General features: G+C 39.9%; 1 protein-coding gene and 1 pseudogene across 1 annotated transcript; one reads left to right on the top strand and one right to left on the bottom strand.

Annotated features, from left to right (window-relative positions):
- Positions 1-698: 698 nt before the first annotated feature.
- On the top strand, positions 699-2,804 carry LOC109456596 (histone-binding protein RBBP4-like; annotated as a pseudogene).
- A 3,400-nt stretch (positions 2,805-6,204) lies between these two features.
- On the bottom strand, positions 6,205-19,711 carry SLC35E3 (solute carrier family 35 member E3). The gene is made up of 5 exons (XM_019748977.3): positions 19,106-19,711; positions 18,157-18,267; positions 13,869-14,027; positions 10,818-10,900; positions 6,205-8,495 (listed from the first exon to the last, which is right to left on the bottom strand). Exons 1-5 carry the CDS (start codon positions 19,505-19,507, stop codon positions 8,309-8,311), a joined length of 942 nt encoding a protein of 313 aa, XP_019604536.1. The 5' UTR covers positions 19,508-19,711; the 3' UTR covers positions 6,205-8,308.
- Positions 19,712-19,940: the final 229 nt, after the last annotated feature.

Below are 19,940 nucleotides of genomic sequence, written 5' to 3'. Positions count from 1 at the left end.
AAGTGGGGAAGTGTCTGAGATTGGACAAAAGTAAATTAGAGAGACAGGTACTTTTACATAGGTGGGTACAGGATAATTAGTAGTTCACTTTTTATAGCACATACAGATGGTCATCAGGGAACAAGAATAATAATGTGAGATTCTGTAGCTTCCTGCTCTGGACTAGAAAAGAGAAATCACTCTGATATTCCAAGGGTGTGTTATCTTAGATGCAAACAGACAATAGACAGGCTCCCTTAAGGTAAAGATTGACCTTTGTCAAGGAACCTACAGGCCAAGGATGTAACTACAGGCCATGACCTGCTTTTAGTTAGGAATTTTTACGTTCATGCCATACCATGTGGTTATTTTCAATCTCCTGAGCTTGTCAGGTTTAACATGTGGCCCCCTTTCCATCCACACTATGGTTTGGGTGATGTGCTGTTTTCCAAATTAAAAAAAGCACAGCAAAAAATATCCCGCAAGTAGCCATAAATAATTAATGGAATTATTAATAATTCAGCTCCCAATGATTTCATATGATGTATGAAGCAGCTTTGAGAAATTAAATGAATCAAATCATATGTCTTCTAATATAACAAATATGACAATAAATTATTTAATGTTCTCATTATGCTTCCACGAGTAAAGAAATACAAATGAGCTGCAGCCTCCCTGCAATGCTCAACCCCAGGATCTCCCTGGCTTGCCTGCCCACCATGGCCAATAAAGAAGCAGGCTTTGGTGATGCAGTAGAAAAACGTGTGACCAACAAAGAGTACAAAATATGGCAAAAGAACACCACTTTTCTTTACGATTTGGTGATGGCCCATGGTCTGGTGTGGCCCAGCCTAACTGCGCAGGGCTTCCAGATGTAACCGTACTAGAAGGGAAACATCTCAGCATCATTGACTTGTTCTGGGGACACACACACTGGATGAACAAAACCACCTTGCGATAGCCAGTGCTCCCTAACGGTGATGTTCAGTTTGACACCTCGCACTACGACAGTGAGAAAGGAGAATCTGGAGGTTTTGGCTCTATTAGTGGAGAAATTGAAATAGAAACCAAGCACACCCACAGAGAGGAAGTAAACAGGGCACATTATGTGCCCCAGAACCCTTGCGTCATTGCAACAAAGACTCCATCCAATGATGTTCTTGTTTTTGATTATACAAAACATCCTTCTAAACCAGATCCTTCTGGACAGTGCAACTGAGACTTGCATCTCCGTGGACATCAGAAGGAAGGCAATGGGTTTCCTTGGAACCCAAATCTCAGTGAGTACTTACTTAGTGCTTCAGATGACCACACCATCTGCCTATGGGACATTGCTGCTCTTCTAAAGCAAAGAAAAGTTGTAGATGTGAAGACCATCTTTACAGAGCATACAGAAATAGTAGATGTTTCTTGGAATCTGCTCCATGAGTCTCTGGGTCAGTTACTGACAATCAGAAACTTATCTGGGATATTCGTTCAAATAATACTGCCAAACCAAGCCAGTCAGTTGCTGCTCATACTGCTGAAGTGAACTGCCTTTCTTTTTTCTTTCTTTCTTTCTTTTCTCGTAAAATTTTTTTTTGAATTTTATTTTACTTTTTTGACATTCAATATTATTTGATATTAATTTCAGGTGTACAGCGTAATGGTTAGACATTTATATAATTAAGGAAGTGATCCCCCTGACTAGTCTAGTACCCTGGCACTATACAGTTATTGCCATATTATTGACTATATTCCCTATGCTTTACTTTTCATCCCCATGACTATTTTGTAACTATCAATTTGTACTTCTTAATCCCTTCAACTTTTTCACCCTTCCCCAACCCCCTTCCATCCATCACCCCAATAAGTCTAGTACCCCTCTGACACCATACATAGTTATTACAATATTACTGACAATATCCCTTATGCTATATCCTACATCTCCATGACTACTTTGTAATTACCAATTTGTACTTCTTAATCCTTCCTCTTTTTTAACACATACCCCAAGCCCTCCTCCCATTTGGCAACCATCAAAATGTTCTCTGGGGGCCGGCCCGGTGGCTCAGGCGGTTAGAGCTCCATGCTCCTAACTCCGAAGGCTGGGTTCGATTCCCACATGGGCCAGTGGGCTCTCAACCACAAGGTTGCCAGTTCAACTCCTCGACTCCCGCAAGGGATCGTGGGCTGTGCCCCCTGCAACTAGCAACGGCAACTGGACCTGGAGCTGAGCTGCGCCCTCCACAACTAAGACTGAAAGGACAACAACTTGAAGCTGAATAGAACCCTCCACAACTGCCGATGCTGGACCTAGAGGTGTGTGGGAGAGGCCACACTGGGAACCAAATACATCTGCCACTAGTACCAGGCCTAGGGTAGCTCTGCAAAAAACCAGGACTCCTGGAGGCCTGCTGCCATCTGTCAGCTCCCCTAAGTCCTTTCTTTCAGTCCTTAGAGTGAGTTCATTCTTGTTGCAGGATCAGCTGATAAGACTTGGTTCAGCCTTGTGGGAGCTAAGAAATCTGAAGGTTAAGTTGCTTTCCTTTGAATCACATAAGGAAGAAATCAGGTTCAGTGGTCACCTCACAATGAGACTATTTTGGCTTCCAGTGGTACGAATCATAGACTGAATGGCTGGGATTTAAGTAAAAGTGCAGAGAAACAATCCCTGGAAGATGCATAAGCTGGGTCACTGTAGTTGCTTATTTGTGGTGGTCAAACTGCCAGGATATCTGATTTTTGTATCAGAAGACAAATTCATGCAAGTGTGGCAAATGGCAGAGAACATTTATAATGATGAAGACCCCCAAGGAAGCATGGATCCAGGGCAAGGGTCTTAGATATATATGCATTTCTTGTGATTTTAGACTCCCCTTTTCTCCCTCTAACCCTGAGGTTGACTTAACACTGGTTTTGGACCCAGAATTTGTTCAGCTACCCCGCTGTAGAAAGTACCATCAGCAATACTATTAGACCAAATTGAGGGTGTTTTATAAATATTAACTGGGAGACTTGATTCAGCAAAGCTACCGACTTATAAATTTTCTTCAGGAATTTTCTAGTAACAAATGTCTAAAGTAACCACTGAAAGGGGAATATTGTGTATGGTTATTTTATTTTTATACTGTATCTCTCAGTTTTTCACTTATTTAAGTAAGGGCTAGAAGTAAGGAATAGAATGAAGTAGGTATCCGAGCCATGAAGTACAAGCACTGCAAGATATCACTGTTATTCAGGAAATACGGGAGACTTAAGTCATATAAATTCCTACTCTTAAAATTTCACACCTGACTTTCCAGGATGCACATTTTCCTATATAGACCAGTCTCCTCTCAGTTTCTACAGTTAAAACTACATGCTCCTCTTTCCCCATATGCTTTTTACTGTATTTCTTGAGCTGTTTCCGTATTTTCTTTTCTTTCTATGAAATGGTTTTTAAAAAGAATTTGGGAGCAACGACTTGTAAAGATGCATGTTTTTACCTGACAGGTATACCACAGGTAGACTGTCAAGTTAAGTTGAGATGAGTGAATTGATAGCTTGTATTTGTTTTTAAAGTCAAATTCATTCAAAAGAGTTTTTCTTTTCTTTTCTTTTTTCTTTTAGGAGTTAGTCCTTGATCACTAGATTGATATCATGTCTATCTTGGGTGATGTTTCACCAGGAGGCCTGTTACTCTCCATGACTGTGTAAGTGCTTATAATGGAATAAATTGTTTTTCTACATTAAAAAACAAACAAACAAAAATGCACATGAAAACAGAATTCATGAGTAAACAAATGCACATGAACAAGCAAACAGTTCTTGTAAGGGTGAAACAAATAAGTTCTTTCTCATTAATCAAATCTGCTCTCAATATAAACAAATGAGAAATCACAATTTTACACTGAGAAAGCAGAGACGGGATTTTATAGCTGGAGAGCACCTTGGAAATCATTTGGATCCAAGCTCTCATTTTATAGATGAAGAAACTGAGAACTAAATGTCAATCAACTTGGCTAGGCTACACTAGTAAATGGCAAACTCTGGACCAGAAGCCGCGATCCTGACGTCTAGGCTACCCTGTCCCACGGCACCACACTAGCTCCCAGACTGACAGTGACCTTTTCTTGGCAGGTTTTTCTTTTTATCTGTAGCAATACTAGATACAAGAAAAAGCATGACTGGATCAGCCCTTAGTGGGCTTGCAAAATTGTTTTTCCAAAGTATGCTACAGTTGGCCAAAGTAACTGTTGATTTTATTAATAGCAACCCATATGACAAAAATACATTCGGGAGCCAAACATAAAACTTCTTTTCAGAGTGAAAGATCATTCCTGTTACAGAAACATGTGCATTTCTTCTAGGGGTACAAAGGATTTCTCATGATTTACAATTTTTTGTAATGATAAATTACAATCGGTCTTAGACTCACACACAAAATACACCCAGTTCATGTCAAGCAACATTCAATATTGCTTGTAATATTGCATGTTGCAATAGCAATGGAATTTTCTATATTCTTGGATTCCATGTCTTTACCTCTCACACACTGACAACTCAGTCCACTCCAATTTGCTTTTTGCCTCCACTATTCCACTGAAAGTCTTACTAAGGTCAACAATAAACTGTCAATATATACAATGGCTATTTTTCTGTCCATGTCTAGCTTGACCTCTCAGGAATATGTCATTCATCCACCTTAGCTCCCATTATGTCATCATCCTCATTTTCCACCTACCTCTTTCTCTTCCTTCTCAGTTTCCTTTGCAGAATTATCTTCCTCTACCAGTATATGCTGGAGTTCAAGGCTCAGTTGTGGATTGTTTTTTGCTTTGTGTGGTCTTGTAGGGCAAGCTCATCCTGGCGTTTTCATGCTTATCAGGTGTACTCCAGTCACTCCCCCCGTTTTAGCTCCACTCCAACTCAAAAATGTCCTAACTCCTAGACCTGTATATCTGATTTGATTAACATCTTGAATTGGACATTTCAAAGATGCCTCAAAATCCAGATGGCTATGTATAAACTCATAATCTTCCTCCTCCCACCCCATTCCTCTTCTTGTGTTTCCTCAGAGCACAGCACCATTCTCTTATCAAATTGTGCAAATCAGACACGGGATTGTTGATTTCACCCATTCTCGGGCCCTTCATTTCCAATCCGTCTCAAGGCCGCTGACTCCGTGTATTAAATTTTCTTGACTCTATTCACTTCTATCATCTCACTACCACCACCTTTCCAATGATCACATCTCAATACAGTAATCTCCCAACTGGTCTCATGGCATCTCTCTGGTTTTCCTTCATTTGTTTCAAAGCAAAGGGGTTGACTGTGACAATGCTCAGAAGACTCCCTTTTGCTTACCAGACTTCTAACGTAGCGTACCAAATAACCAGATAACCTACGAGCCTTTCCAGGCGCTTACCACACCCTATCCCCCCACTTTGCTATACTCCATCCTTTTTGCAGTTCTTTACACTCATCATAATTCCTCCAACCAATGGGCCTTTGTGCTATTCCCTTTTACCAGAAATGCAATCCCTTTCCTTTCCTTAGCCCACTTCTATGTATTCATCCAGATTTCAGCTCAGCCATCCTTTCTTCATGGACACCATCACTGAAAGCCAATCCTGGGCCAGATTCTTTGGTGACATGCTCCAGAGAACCATGTCCCTTTTTATTTAATTAATGCCTATCTTTTCTGCTAGACAAATGTCTCTTGGGAACATAGGACTTTCTTTACATGAAAGGATTGCCTTTGCAGTGCCTTGCACAGTACTTGGCACATAATATACATTCAATAAAACTTTGTCGAGTGAATGAAATTTTCACTGTCTGATGTTAGCAAGTTTAACCCAGTTCAAGTTTGGGAACAGAAATGCAGAACAGAACACGTCTAATAAATCTGGTCTCTATTTTTTAAATCAGAGTTTCACCTTTGGCCATTCTGCATACTTCATTCACCCAAAAACTATTTACTGATGGAACTGATGTGGAATGCTGGATGAATGCTGCTGGTTTTAAATAAAAAAAAAAAAAGATGACAACGAATGATTTAAATATAGCAAGGTTTAAAAAGTATTTTAAAAACTGAAACAGGAGAAAGCTTGCTTCATTTCACAGAGAAAGATTTGTCCTTTATGTTATTTTAAAAGGGAGGAGAGGATTTTCCTATTTGGGAACTGGACAGGACAGCATTACCAGGGCACATACACAGAGATGCTCTCGTTCTCCCACTAGGTCTAACATGTAGCACGAAAGTAAAAGCATCAGGTTCTCTTTATTTGTAACAGGTAAAAACTGAAGTTCAGTCATTTAACGTAGGATACAAAAAAAAGTGCAGTTACATCTGTAACAAAAGGACAATGTGCATTCTTCCACAGCACCGTGTTTCCGGTCTGTCTCTGTGGCTGGTCCTGGTCAGCTGGGACATTTTTTCCCCCCACAGGACTTTCCTTTTCAATGGGAAGATCGTCTTCAGGGCAAGAAGTGTTTATCGGCCTCTAGTCCCAGTAGTACATATTTTATTCACTTATATATTTGTACTCCCACCCTATCTTTCTCCAACCTTCTCAATGCATTCCTATTGACGTCAGTCGTTTATAATAGCCCTCCCCCAACATTTATTATAAACTTCCCCATGTTGTATTTACAGTTAAAAAGAAATTGTACATGGCACAAATCAACTCAGCTGTTAGTGCACGGAAGTCACATAATTCTCACTGTGCTGAAATACTTTTCTCCAGCTTTTGGGAAATAATTATATGTTAATTTAAACATACACAGAGAACATTATTAGCTAAACAATGCCTGAGGCTCACTTGGTAAGACAAATTGTTTTGTACTTCTTAGCACAATAAAATATATCCTTGGAAACTAAGAAAAACCAAAGAATATTTAAAACAAAATCAGAAAATCACACATACTAATCACACAACAGACTGACTGATACATTGAAATTCAGTCAAAATAGATTTTCCACAAGGCTTTCATTTTAAACAGGTTCAGGAAAAAAAATCCTAAAAGATGTATTTTATACATGTAGCTCTTTGTCCTCTTAAGAGTTGTTTTCTCATTTAAAGTTTATAAATAACATTTATTTAAAAAGATTTATTACAAGAGGGTTTATCTGTCTCAGTCAATTTATTGTGCGAGGCTATCAACAAATACTTTTGATGCTTTAATGTCAAGACGCTGAAAGGCAGAAATACATTTTTGCAATTAAATATGCAGCACTATATATTTCCTTAAGTGGAAATCATGAATTTCCCCTATACACTAAGCTAAAAAAATTATTCCTTTAAAAACTCATGGAACTAGTTTAATGTTGACCATTTTTCTACTTCTCTTTCAAATCCTTCCTAACATTTTCAGTAAGTCTCTGCTTAGTGTTTGGATACATTTAGCCTGACTTGTTGCGTAAGAATTTTCCTCAGCCACCTCAGAAAGAGTGGACACAGCTCACTCCAAATGCTCAGTGCCAAAGCTCCACACGCCTCAAATGTGGGGCGTAGGAAAGTGGAATTAAGATTACCAACATGAAAGGCTCAGAGTCCGGGAGAACACTTACCGAGATAATACAAAACCTGTTCAATTCCATCTATAGTCTTTTGTTGGGCCATTTAAATATGGAGCTACGAGGATATTGTTTTTTAACTTCACGTGTAATTTCAAGAGTTCACTGAGAGCTCAAAAACAAGAGAATACCTATAGAAACTGTAGGTTTTTGGATAACGTATAACTTCTTTCATCAATTTTCTACTAGAAAAACGGTACTATTGGAATTGGATTTTGTCTTATGGTCTTCTTTACTACACTTTGCTTTCTATAAATTACATTTCATTTCCATAAATGAAATAAGAAGGAAATTATACTACACCAACTAAAATAGGAATGCTAGATTTACATTCTGACTTGAACACTTTGGCCAAAACTATAACAGAGTTCATATTGAGGACCACCTACGAGCAAGTAGAGGAGTCCTATGTTTCCTTCCTTGGAAGAGTTGAATATTTAAAAACCACGACACATTTGTAGTTCAGTGATGTGAAGTTCTTTATAACTATTATAGAACTTTAATTTCACATACTTTGTTTGGTATAATCAAGCCATCCTATTGACTTCATACAATCATCTTTGAAAAGAAGCATGATCCACTGTTTTAGAGGATTACATTTTTGAAACAGTGTACTCTTTTTAAAAGAAAAAGTCATATTTATGAATATTATTTCCTTTGTGTTAACTTCTCGTAAATTACCATTCAATGAACTTTGCAGTGTAATTTCTTTTCTTATTTGAAAGCAACTTACACACTTAACATCTTTTAATCTTCTTGGGGTGACTTTCCTCTCTCCATAAAATCCAATTAAGGACGTTGTACCAATTTACTCTTACTTCCTTCCTGTTCACCGAGTTTAAAATGGGTATAGGCGAGAATGCCAAATAATGTACATAACATGCCAACACCCTGATTCACTGACAATGGATCCTTAAATAAAATATATCCTCCAAATAAAGTAATGCAGAACTTGAAGTGTCCAAACATGTTATAGCTGAGTTTTTTGTTTAAGGATAAAAAGGAGTAACAAGCTAGATGTTACACACACACACACACACACACACACACACACACACACACAGCAATGGCTCCCTGTGGCTGGAAAGAATTGCATGAACCAGAGATTAAACACCAGCCCCCCATCTAAAGAACAACCGAAACTTCAGTGAGGTGCTGGGTCAATCCTAGTTTCCACAGGTAGGTTTTAGCAATTAACCAGAGACAGGAGACAGCCTCAACTATTCTTGTTGACCTCTCCAAAGAATAGAAAAGAGGCTATAAGGTTGAGAAAGGAATCCAGAGCAAGGTACAGAGAAGATAATTTGTACAGCAATTTATGATGTTTTAGAGTGCCAATTCTAATAAACGTCCCTTGGCAAGTGAGGGGAGAGGTGTAAGGTGCCAACCAGAGAGCTGAGTCAAGGTAAGCACATCCAGTATGCTTTAAGTTTAGGAGGGAAATGGGGGAAGGGGAAGGAGTAACACTGAGCAGAATGACACTCCAGGCACTAAGCACCACGTGTCAGCTACGATAATAGTTATCAATAGCAGTAAAGATGCATAATAAACATCTGCCAGGTGCTTGACACATAGCCTCTCAAACACAACAAACCAACATTGTCTGAGAGAATATGTGACAAGAATGAGACTCGAGAGTTCTCGTAGGGACAAGTCAGAGCCGAGAGCGCTCACAACTAGCAAGCATTCCACACTGCGACCCTTCCCCGCCTCGCTTGGTTTCCACACCACTCTCCTTCCTCCCGCCTCGAGTGCTCCTTCCCTGCCTCTTCTGCCTGGCTCCCCTCATCTCTCTGAAAGAAACACTGAAGTGACCCCAGGACTCAATCTTTCGGCCTCTCTTCTACTTGTTTGCTTGGTCATCTCAACCAGTCTCACCGCTTTAAACCACATTTACACACCGCAGGCTCTCTCTGGACTATCTCCAGCTGAGACCTTGACCCTGAGCTCTCAGACATGCTGACCAACAGCTGAGCACTTACTCTGTGTCCAGCATTTCATATCCTCTTTCCTGCTTTCCTTTTTCTCCTTGGCACTTAACACTATCTAACACTGCATATGTATATTTTCTGTTTTTCTTATTTATAGTCTGTCTTCCTCGCCAGAATTTAAGCCTGTGAGAGCAAAGATTGTTACCGATTTGGCTCATTACTGTATCTCCAGTGCCTGACATACAGTAGATATTCAATATGTAAATATTAAGTCAATAAAGGGTTTGGAGTTCGTGTTCAAGAAATGTTTGTTGAATGAACAAATCTTCTTAATCAGGGCACACTTGGATGCCTTGACTTGGCAGCATAATACACGATGTCTGGGGCCAGACTGCATGGTTTGAAACCTGGGCACCACACTTAGCTGCATGACCTGCAGTTATTTAACCTTTCTGCACCTTCATTTTCATCTCTGCAAAATAAAATGATGGACTTTACCTCACAGAGCTGCTGTGAGAATTAAATGCCTAATATACACAAGGTGTTTCAAAAAGTGCCTGGCACAAAATAAACATTTATTAAGTGTTGGTTTTTTTAAAAAATATATTATTGCTGTTATTTGATAGTTGGCAAATATGCTGCTCTTTTGCTTTGATGACATCTCAGTGTTCACTCATTTATATAAATCAGTACTAAACTCTGATAATAATATATAATGTTACTAAACTCTGATTTAAGGAAATCTATTCTTTGCCTTTGCCTAAGAATGGAGCAGAGTGAAATGAGAAGAGAAACAGAGTGACAAGCAGAATGTTAAGAATGGGCAGTTGAGTTTGATTCAGGCCTTCAAGGCATGATTTCATTTCTTGAAGTAACATTGAGAAAAAGAGGCACACCCATATCCAAATAAGTACAAAAACATACTCAAAAAGTCAGAGGTCACTTGTTGATTTAAAGGTCTGAAATGATCTTTTGTTATCTGGGTAACCACACCGCTACTTTATTATTATGCATAACTGAGAATTGATTGACAACCCAAGCAGCCATCCCGTTATCCACTCAACAAATATTTATTTAACCCCACTATGTGCAAGGAATGGTTCTCTATGTTAATTTTGATAAGGGGAAAGGTCATCTATTAAGAAAATTAAAAAAATGTTCATGAAAGCTAACCCATTTTCTCAGTTCATATTTCTTTAAATTTCTACAGACTCTAGTGTGGCATGAGATAGTAGAATATTAAAGATAACTCACTCGATTCAATTTAGGCCATGCAATAGCAAGTGTGAGACTCAAGGAAATGAATGTGGTGGAGTTTTGGAAAAGATACAAGACTATGCACTTGTAAGTGATTAGGCAAAGGATACGTGACTGGTGAAGTGTTCCCAATGATCCAATAAATTGATAAGTTCACCATGAAAGCTATTACTCCAGAGAGCAGCACCATAAGCTACAAGTAAAGCAAAACAGTTTCAGTCATTAGAATCATCAGGTAAAAATACATTTCATTAGACATTTCTGAAAACTCAAATATCAAACATTAGGAACAAGACTTAAAACAAGATCAATTTGAAAGACAACAAGAATTCAGGGAAAAAGAGCAGAATGAACAGTATTCAGAAATGTAACTTTAGCTACAAAACTCATAGGAAAATTCTCCATTAATATTCTGCCCCTGAATGTGCATGTCCAGGTTCATTTTTCTTATCCATCTGAAGAAAAATTATTTTGTAATAATTTCTTATTATAAAAGTCATATATGTTCATTATGGAAAAATCAGAAACTAAAGATAAGCAAAAAGAATGTAAGGAATTCTTACAATCCCAACTACCCACCACCGTTAATACTTCAGCATATATCCTTCAAGATGTATTGTCTATTGACTTGCTCATATTTATTCTTATTTAAATTGAATCAATACTCATTCGTTGGATAAATACAAAACTAGGCCATGCCTTGTGAGGAACACAATCCGTTCTTGTCCTCACAGAGCTTAGAAACCACTTAAGGACATAATAAAAGTCATGATAATCATAGCTTAACACTTACACAGTACTCATTATGTACCAAGAATTGTTCTAAATGTTTTACATATACTAATTCATTTGCTTCTCACAAACACCCGTGAGGTGGCGAAATATTATCCCTTTTTACAGACGAGAAAACAGAGCACAAAAAAAATAAAAAGAGAAAGGAAGGAAGGAAGGAAGGAAGGAAGGAAGGAAGGAAGGAAGGAAGGAAGGAAGGAAGGAAAGAAAACAGAGCACAGAGAGGTAAAGTAATTTGCCTCAGATCACACAGCAAGTAAATGTCAGAGCTGAGATTTAAATCCAGGCAATCTGGTTTTGGAGTCCCTGTTCTTAACCCACTCTGCTATGCTACCTCTTGAAACCACATGAAAGTGAGAGTGCAATGCACGATTTCTAGCTCAGGCAATGAAAGAAAATGAACTAGCTCATCAATAGGCAGACAGACAAGAGGTACTATGTGAATTTATATGTAGGACACGCCATTTTGTCTCCTATTTAGGTAAAAAGAATAATACCTTATTTGTTTTATAAAAGTGAGGCCTGTTAGATTTTCAACTAAAAAGGAACTTGTTCCTTAAAGATTTTAAAAACTGTTTCTAGAAACATATCACTATTCATTTTCCTGAGTTCACAGAATGTTACATACATATTTCCTGGTGACTTAACACATCATTGAAAACACAATTTCAAGATCTATTTTGAGGCAATGGTACCCTATAGGGACACTAAAGAAGCAAGATGACTTTCCCTCATTAAATGGCCTCAGATGGCTGCGCACTGTTTCTTTGACTTTTTACGGCCTTTCTGCTGCTCTCCTCTTTTTCAAATCTGTCAGAGGGTCTATCACAAACAGCTTCTCCCTTTCTAATTTAAGGTGTTTACGCTGCAATGGTTTGAAAACCAGATAACCAAGATGGCTAGAGCTTTTGTAAAATTAAGAGGAAATATCATTTGACAGATGGTCCAGGGATTATATGCCAAAGCATACAAATTTGAAACAACTATCACTCTGCTCAGAGGCAGCATAGCGGGTGGTTAAAAACATGGACTCTGGAGCCAGAATGCATGGATTGTAGCTCTGCTTACTAGTTGTGAGATCTCAAGTCAGTTCCTTAACTCTTGGCCTGTCAGTTTCCTCATCAGTAAATATAGGGATAATAATAGTACCCACACAATAAAGTTGCTAGCAGGATTAAGTAAGTTAATATTTGCAAACTGCTTAGAGTGGTGCCTAGAACAAAGAAAGGGCTATGTAAGCTTGATAAGTTAACACCACCAACAAAAAAGACATGTCATGGGAAGTTATGGGAAGCAGATGTTCTTTCCCCAAGTGGGGGGATTACATTTTCTAATTTAAAATGTCCCCAAAGTATATACCCCTCTGATCTGGCAATTCCACTCTTAGGATTCTATTCCATAGAAAAAAGGACCAGTCCATGGGTCACACGTACAAGGATGTTCATCGCAACACTGTGCATAGTGGTCAAGTACCGGAAATGGAACGATGACAGAGACAATGAAAAGAATGAGCTGAGATAATTCAGACTTTCCTGAGATATTGAGAAAAGTCAGATGCAGAAAATTATGTGATATGATACCACTTTTGTAAAAAGAAACCGATGTTTATTTTGGTTTCAATATTTACAATGTATATAAACATGTGTGCACGCATGTATGTGTTGATATGTGGGTATATATACCATGGAGAAAAATATGTAAGAACAAACACTAGACTGTTGACATGATTTACTTCAAGGGGCAGGATGGGGTAATGTGTATAAGGGTAGGAGGGCTGGAGAAAGGAAATCTGTGATAAAAACAGCATATACGATAAGGTTCCATGTACGTAAAATTACACATACACACATGCAATCACATGCATATGTGTGTCTGGATATATAAAAAAGAGATGCATGAAATAATCGCCAAAATGGTAATTTATCATAAAGTTTGGCAGGATTCTAGGGGACCTTCACGTTCTTTATATTTTTATGTATGTTCAAAATCTATACAATGAGCATGTACTATTAATATTATTAAAACAAAATCAATAAGGCTATATTTTCACTGTAAAAAAATAAAAACAGATGCCCAAATTATTTGTGGGCTATAGCTTGGAAAGGTCAGAGCAATAACCAGGTAACAGGAGACCTGAACGCTAGCCCTGGTTTTACCACTGACTACCTGTCTGACCTTAGGCATGTCCCGTAACCTTTCTGTGCCTCAGTTTCTTCATCTAGAAAACAATCCTCACCTTGCCTCCCTTAAAGGGTGATTACGAAGATTAAATGTGAGAATGGAGCTGATAGTGCTCTGAAAATTAAAATTGCATTCATAATGGAGGATTATTATCTTGTTCCTTAGACACCAAAACAATTAGAACTCACCAAAGCAGAAACTGACCAGGGACCAAACAGACCTCCTTCTCCAAACAATGGTTCAAAGAAGGGCACGGCGACCAGCAACATGGCAGAGGACATCGGGGCCTGGTAGTACAGCAGCTGCATGGAGTTCACTTGCAACTCATGCTGTTTGGCTCCTACCCACTGAAAATTCAGAGATAAAACCCGTTAGGCAGAAAAGAAAAATAGCATTACTCAATAAAGATGCAACGCTAGTCACAAAGATGGGAATGGGGCACAGGGCTGGGGGGAGAGGAAATGCCTAGTCATTCTACAAGATTTCAAAGATCAAAAATATCTGAAAATGTCCTTGAAAAACCTTGGATGAAAGAAGCTTTATAAATTCTACGTCTCGTCCTGTATTTTCTTCTCAATGATAAAGAAGGAGGGGAAAAATCCTCTCTTCCCTCCTGATCCTAGTAAATGAGGAAAGTCAATGCATACAGGGGCCCACGAGCATCAGAGATCTTAGGAAAATAAGGCAGGAATGGAAATTTAGGTGGTAAGTAGGAATACAGATGCAGTGTCAGACTTCATTTCTGTCTAAAAATAGCCCCCCAAAAAGAAGACTAGGGGGCAGGGCAGACTAATTAGAGACTGACAGGAAACTCAGGTATTCTGGGTGGCTGCCACAGTGTGTGGCTAGAAAGGTATGTGAAGTCTTTCCTTTCACTTTAGAAAACCCAACCAATGGTAGAAGGCATTTTCTTTTTTACAGATGACTTTTCTATGGGTAACCCCCACCAATACACCTCAAGAAATTAGACGATCAGAAACCCTAAATGACTATATCATTCAGTAGAACCAATATCTCAAAGTCTCAAATCCCATCATCCTCAAAATGCTTCACAAATATGACTGTTTAAAGAAAGCTTGACAGGACTGTTTGAATAAGATCTGGCAAAAACAGCCAGGATTTTGAGTAACTGCTCCTACACAATTCTTTTTCCTGTAGGTCTGGGTATCTTGTTACATATACTCTAACTCTATAGAAATTCACTGAGACAAAAATAGAAGAGCAGGAAATCTGAAACATACTCCTGCCAGCCGTAACTAAGAGTCTTCTGTGACTATGAAGGACAAAGAACTGATTTTTCTGTTGCTGGCTCCTGGGGCACCGCAGTGAGCAAAAGTGTATGCCTGCCCCTGTGTTCCTTTAGCAGAACCACCTGGAATGGCAGTGACTCTCAAGGCCTCTACTTTCCCTTCCTGCAGTGCAGCCTGACTTCTGCCCATCACCCCGCTAAGGAAACTGCTCCCCGGAAGGGCACCATCATCTCCTGTGGCCACATCTGGAGGACTCCTCGCCACACTCCCCCTGCTGGAGCTCTCTGCAGAACCTGCAAATTTCTCTGGGATGAACTTGACCTCTGATTTCCACTGTTGCCTCACTCACCTTTTCCTTCACTTACTACTTTTAAGGTAGATGTCTGGCCTTTTTCATCCCCCTCTGATCTCTTTTACTATCCACTGACATCTGTAGCTCAGACCTCTTTCCTTGAGCATCCTTCAACACTTACTGGCCGTCTTCACTTAGATAATCTGCAGAGACTTGTTTAAAATCAAGCTCATTACTTTCTTCTCCAAATTAGTTCCTCCTGTGTTGCCCCAATACTTTACAGAACCTCCTCCAAGGATCAGACTCCTGACTTGCCTGGCTCTCACATTCAGTCAGGTCCTACGAATTCTTTCTCCAGAAGGTTTCTGGAATCTGTTTCTCCTTTCCACGCCCACTCCCACTGCCCTTGCTTAGGGCCTTCCTGTCTTCGCCTTGCATCATCGAGAGCTTCCTAACTGCTCAGCCTGTCACCCTTTCTTTCCTCTCTTGTTCAGTCTTCATTGCCACTAGAGTGAATTTTCTAAAACACGGGGAATGATCGAGTCACACCCCCACCTGCACCCCTTTCCTGGTGCCGCAGGATGAAGAGCACACATCCTTAGCGTGACAATAAGACTCTGCTATCGGGTCTCACTCACCCCTAAGCCTTGTTCTTCCACAATCGTCTCAGCAAATAAATCAAGTCCTCCAAAAGCTCCATACTTTCTCACATCATTGCAAAGAAAGCAAATTCATGAGTGTCCTTCAATTTAAATGAAGTTTTCCATGAAGACTTCACCTCACCACCCTCTTGTAGAACTGCCACTTCCTCCCTGGTTCAGAACTTTCTGTAGACCCTGAGCTGTCCTGCTTGTGATTAGCTGTCTACATGTGTTTCTAAAATCTGGATTGTAGCTGCTTTTCATCGTTGTATCCTCAAGCCTGAGCATAAAGTACAAGAAATGTGTGCTGAATGAATGAATGCATCAACAGGGTTTCTACAACTAAAGCTAACAGCTGATCACTCATCTTTTAACTCCTTTTAATGCGACAGCAGTATAAGAAGAAATCACTTAGAAATTACACCTGGATACAATGGGAAAATAGAACCTCCCTCCCTCCCTCCCTCCCTTCCTTCCTTTTTTAAGGAGGGTGCAGCTCACAGTGGCCCATACAGGGATCGAACCAACAACCTTGGTGTTATTAGCACCACGCTCTAACCAACTGAGCTAACCGGCCACCTCGAACTGTCTTTAAAATGAATTTTTGGGGAATATACCTATTCTGTAACAGTACTTTTAACATTTACTAATAATGGAGAACTTTGACCATTAGTTAGTCTACAGTCATTCCTTGGTCAATCTCATTTCAAGTATCTACCTGAGGGATATGGAATCCTTTGATTCTAATCTACAGCAATTTTGAGACTAGTGTGAACAAAAACGGTCATATCGGCTCGGCTCGGGCAGTTGAGTACTCTGAATTGAAATTTTGTATAATGAACACAATAAATTCTAACGTTCAACAAGTAAAATTTATTGCTATACTATTCAATAAATATTTAACCTGTACCGGGCAAAAAAGTTCACATAGCAAAAAAGATTAAGAAAGTTCATTTATGTATCTAGTAACAATATTTTAACTCACTGAAGTACACCCAAATACAATTTTCTTAAAGCACAAAACTGAGCTTCCTCTGATTACTGTCTGCAGAAAAAGAATATCTGGGAGCCAAGTGACAAGATGGTGTGGGTGCTCCATCCTTTCATTCCACTGGTGTCTTATTTAGACTGTTTCTCTGCCGCTGTAATATTAACCCCAGAACTCTTCCATAACAATGCTTCTGAAATGATCAGTATTAGAAAGTTTAAGATGCTAAGGCTGGGGTGGCCGGATGGTTCAGTTGGTTAGAGCAGGAGCTCTCGGCAACAAGGTTGCCAGTTCAATTCCCACATGGGATGGTGGGCTGCACCCCCTGCAACCAAAGATTGAAAACAGCAACTGGACTTGGAGCTGAGCTGCGGCCTCCACAACTAGATTGAAGGACAATGACTTGGAGCTAATGGGCCCTGGAGAGATACACTGGTCCCCAATATTCCCCAATAAAATTAAAAAAAAAAAAAAGATGCTAAGGCTCTATTATTAATCCTAACACTCAACAAGAATGTCTTAGTTTATAACCACTGGATGATTGAGAAAAAAGTAAAACTGGTTACACATTTTGACTCTGATTTCCCCATGCAGGCACACCCAGAATTTCCAGTCCAAGGTTTTCAGTATAGAGAAAATACTGTTTCACTGTACCCTACACCAAGCTATTTTTATCCCCACTATATAAGAAACAAAAAACATACTTGTTTGGATTTTATCGTAATGAAGCAGATCTATGAACAAATTTTTAATGAACGCCTGCTATAGGCGAGGCACTGTGTTCGTACAATTGAAATACCCTTTGCTACAAAATATTGCTATAGACAAATTATTCAAAGCCAATATACAAGTTGTAACAGCAGCATACTTTTTCAGGTAAAGATTTATAAATCTGAAAATTTCCTTTCCCATTCAAAGTTTTGAAAGTGTACTACTCCCTCACTATAATGTTGTACCTTTTAAAGAGCAAATGGCAAATGTAACCAATGAACTAAGTCCTCAAGTAAAAAGTGGTACTACTCATTTTGTAAAGATTTCCAAGAAAATAATATAACATCACCCCAAACTCAGACTATTAAGCATGGGTATTATACACTTACAAACAGGTAGGTAGGTATTTGGTGAGCATCACACACCCAAGTTTCTCTGTCTCCTTTCTTCTCTTCACCTTGAGTCAATTTATGCAATTATGCTTTCTTCCCAACAGTCTATTGTCTCTATACTGTATTTTCTAAACCTTGGGATACAGCTTCAAAATTTATGAAATCTGCTAAAAAGGCACATAGAGAAAAAAAAATTACCAACCACTTGATAAAGGGATGTAACTAAAACACCAAGAGCAGCAAACACCATTCCAAGGAAATTAAACTTCACATCGTAATAAGAATTTAGGATTACACCTAAAGTTATGGGAATCTGTAAAGAAAAAGAGGTAAATGTTGTTCAGATTAAATTCAAGAGCATTCCTTTCACAGTGTCTCACAAGGTTTATCATAAAAACATCACTTGGAAACAATGAACCTCTATACATTTTTCTTCTTTTCTATTTGAAAAAACTGTTAATCCTGTTTCCTCAAAGTGAAATATAATAATTCTACATTATGTGCACATTTAATTCTATATAAAATTTTGGGTAAATGAGTCAATGCATTGCACTTTGCAAGATATGAATACCACATGCATACACATAGGAATAAAAGAACCCCCAAACTAGTGTCTAAACAACATGTAAACATAAATATAAACAACAGCATTCAGATTTTAAATATTGTAAGTTATTAAGTGCTAAAATTATTTTAGTCCATTGCCTTTTATTTGAAACCTCTGCAGTATGTTGCTGCTGACATAGTCTGAGACTTATAACTTATGCTAAACCTTTACCGTTTGTCACACGTGATTTGATTCCCCTGGGGGAGGTGTGAGCTTTTGCAGATATTCTGATGCACTGAATTGCACCACCCAGTACAGTTTTCTTTTCTTACCGATCACAACATTTAAGGATTTCCATCAAACCGTAGTTATTAAAAACACACAAGCACACTGCTAGGCTTAAAGCCTAACAGAGTGCCAAGATGGCTTTTTACCACCTCCCCCAATAAGCCTTAAATTTACATGCTCACAGATGATACATGTGTGGATTTCAAGATGATGGGCAAGAGCGTGGCGCAACGTTCCGTATTCAAATTTCCCGGTGAGAAAGACGGTCCAGGAGGTGAGTTGGTGGAAGTGCGCCTTGCGAACTGAAGCTACTCACCAGCGTGAGCTGTATTTTGGTAGAGAAGGTTTTCTTGTAGCAGAGGGTCTGGATGACTATGATCACCGGCGTGGTCATCGCCTTGGCCAGCTGATAGGTGCCTATGGTGTTGCTCTGCAGAGAGAGGTTGGTGAAGACCACGAAGCCACAGAAGCTGAGGGCCAGGAGGAGGAGCTTGGAAGGCGGCAGACTTTTGGGGGCAAAGATGTCCAGCTTCTGGCAGATGTACAAGCCCAGCCAGGTGACCACAAAGTGTACCAGGGTCAGGGTCATGTTGGGGAAGCCGTAGTGCACATAGATCCATTTGTTGAGGAACACGATGCAGATGGACACCAGCAAGTTGAGCAGGAGCCCCGCAGCGATGCGCCCGTTGCCCCGCACTCGTTCAGCCAGCGAGGGCATGGCGCCCACGAAGCCGGGGCTCTTTAGCCCCCGAGAGGGACGCCCGGCCTGTCTCTGGCTGCCCTTGCCCTCCGGCTCAGCTGCCGCGTCCTCGCAGCCGCTGGCTTCAACTTCACGCTGGGGAGAGGGCCCCAGGCGAGCAACAGCAGCGCACACATGCTCTGCCACCGCCCACAGAGCCTGAGCCTACGCGGCAGCACGTCTCACGCGCCCCGCCCCCGGCCACGTGACTCGGGGAAGCGGCACTTCCGGCCCCAGCTGCTAAGACTAGCCTCTACCCTGCGCAGGCGCGTTGGGTTCTAGCTGTAGAAAGTGGCTTCCTGGGTTCTCTACAGCCCCTGGTCGCCTAATCCCGACCTTGGCTAGGCCTATCTGGGACCCCTTTCTTTATGTTTGACGTTTGCTGTGTGTCAGTTGACTATTTGCTAGACAG

This window comes from Rhinolophus sinicus, chromosome 1 (genome assembly GCF_057876585.1).
Source record: "Rhinolophus sinicus isolate RSI-liver-muscle chromosome 1, RSI-T2T, whole genome shotgun sequence".
NCBI lineage: Eukaryota > Metazoa > Chordata > Mammalia > Chiroptera > Rhinolophidae > Rhinolophus > Rhinolophus sinicus.
The sequence above is the reverse complement of the archived record's forward strand: the minus strand, read 5'-3'. Positions and strand labels throughout refer to the sequence as shown.

Bases quoted from the DNA above. Each gene is read 5' to 3' on its own strand.
- SLC35E3 (XM_019748977.3), bottom strand. From the start codon at position 19,507: ATGCCCTCGCTGGCTGAACGAGTGCGGGGCAACGGGCGCATCGCTGCG. The intron at 18,268-19,105 runs GTGAGTAGCTTC...TTTTCTTTACAG, and splicing joins CCAAAATACAGCTCACGCTG to ATTCCCATAACTTTAGGTGT. The intron at 10,901-13,868 runs GTGAGTTCTAAT...CTTTACTTGTAG, and splicing joins CCTGGTCAGTTTCTGCTTTG to CTTATGGTGCTGCTCTCTGG.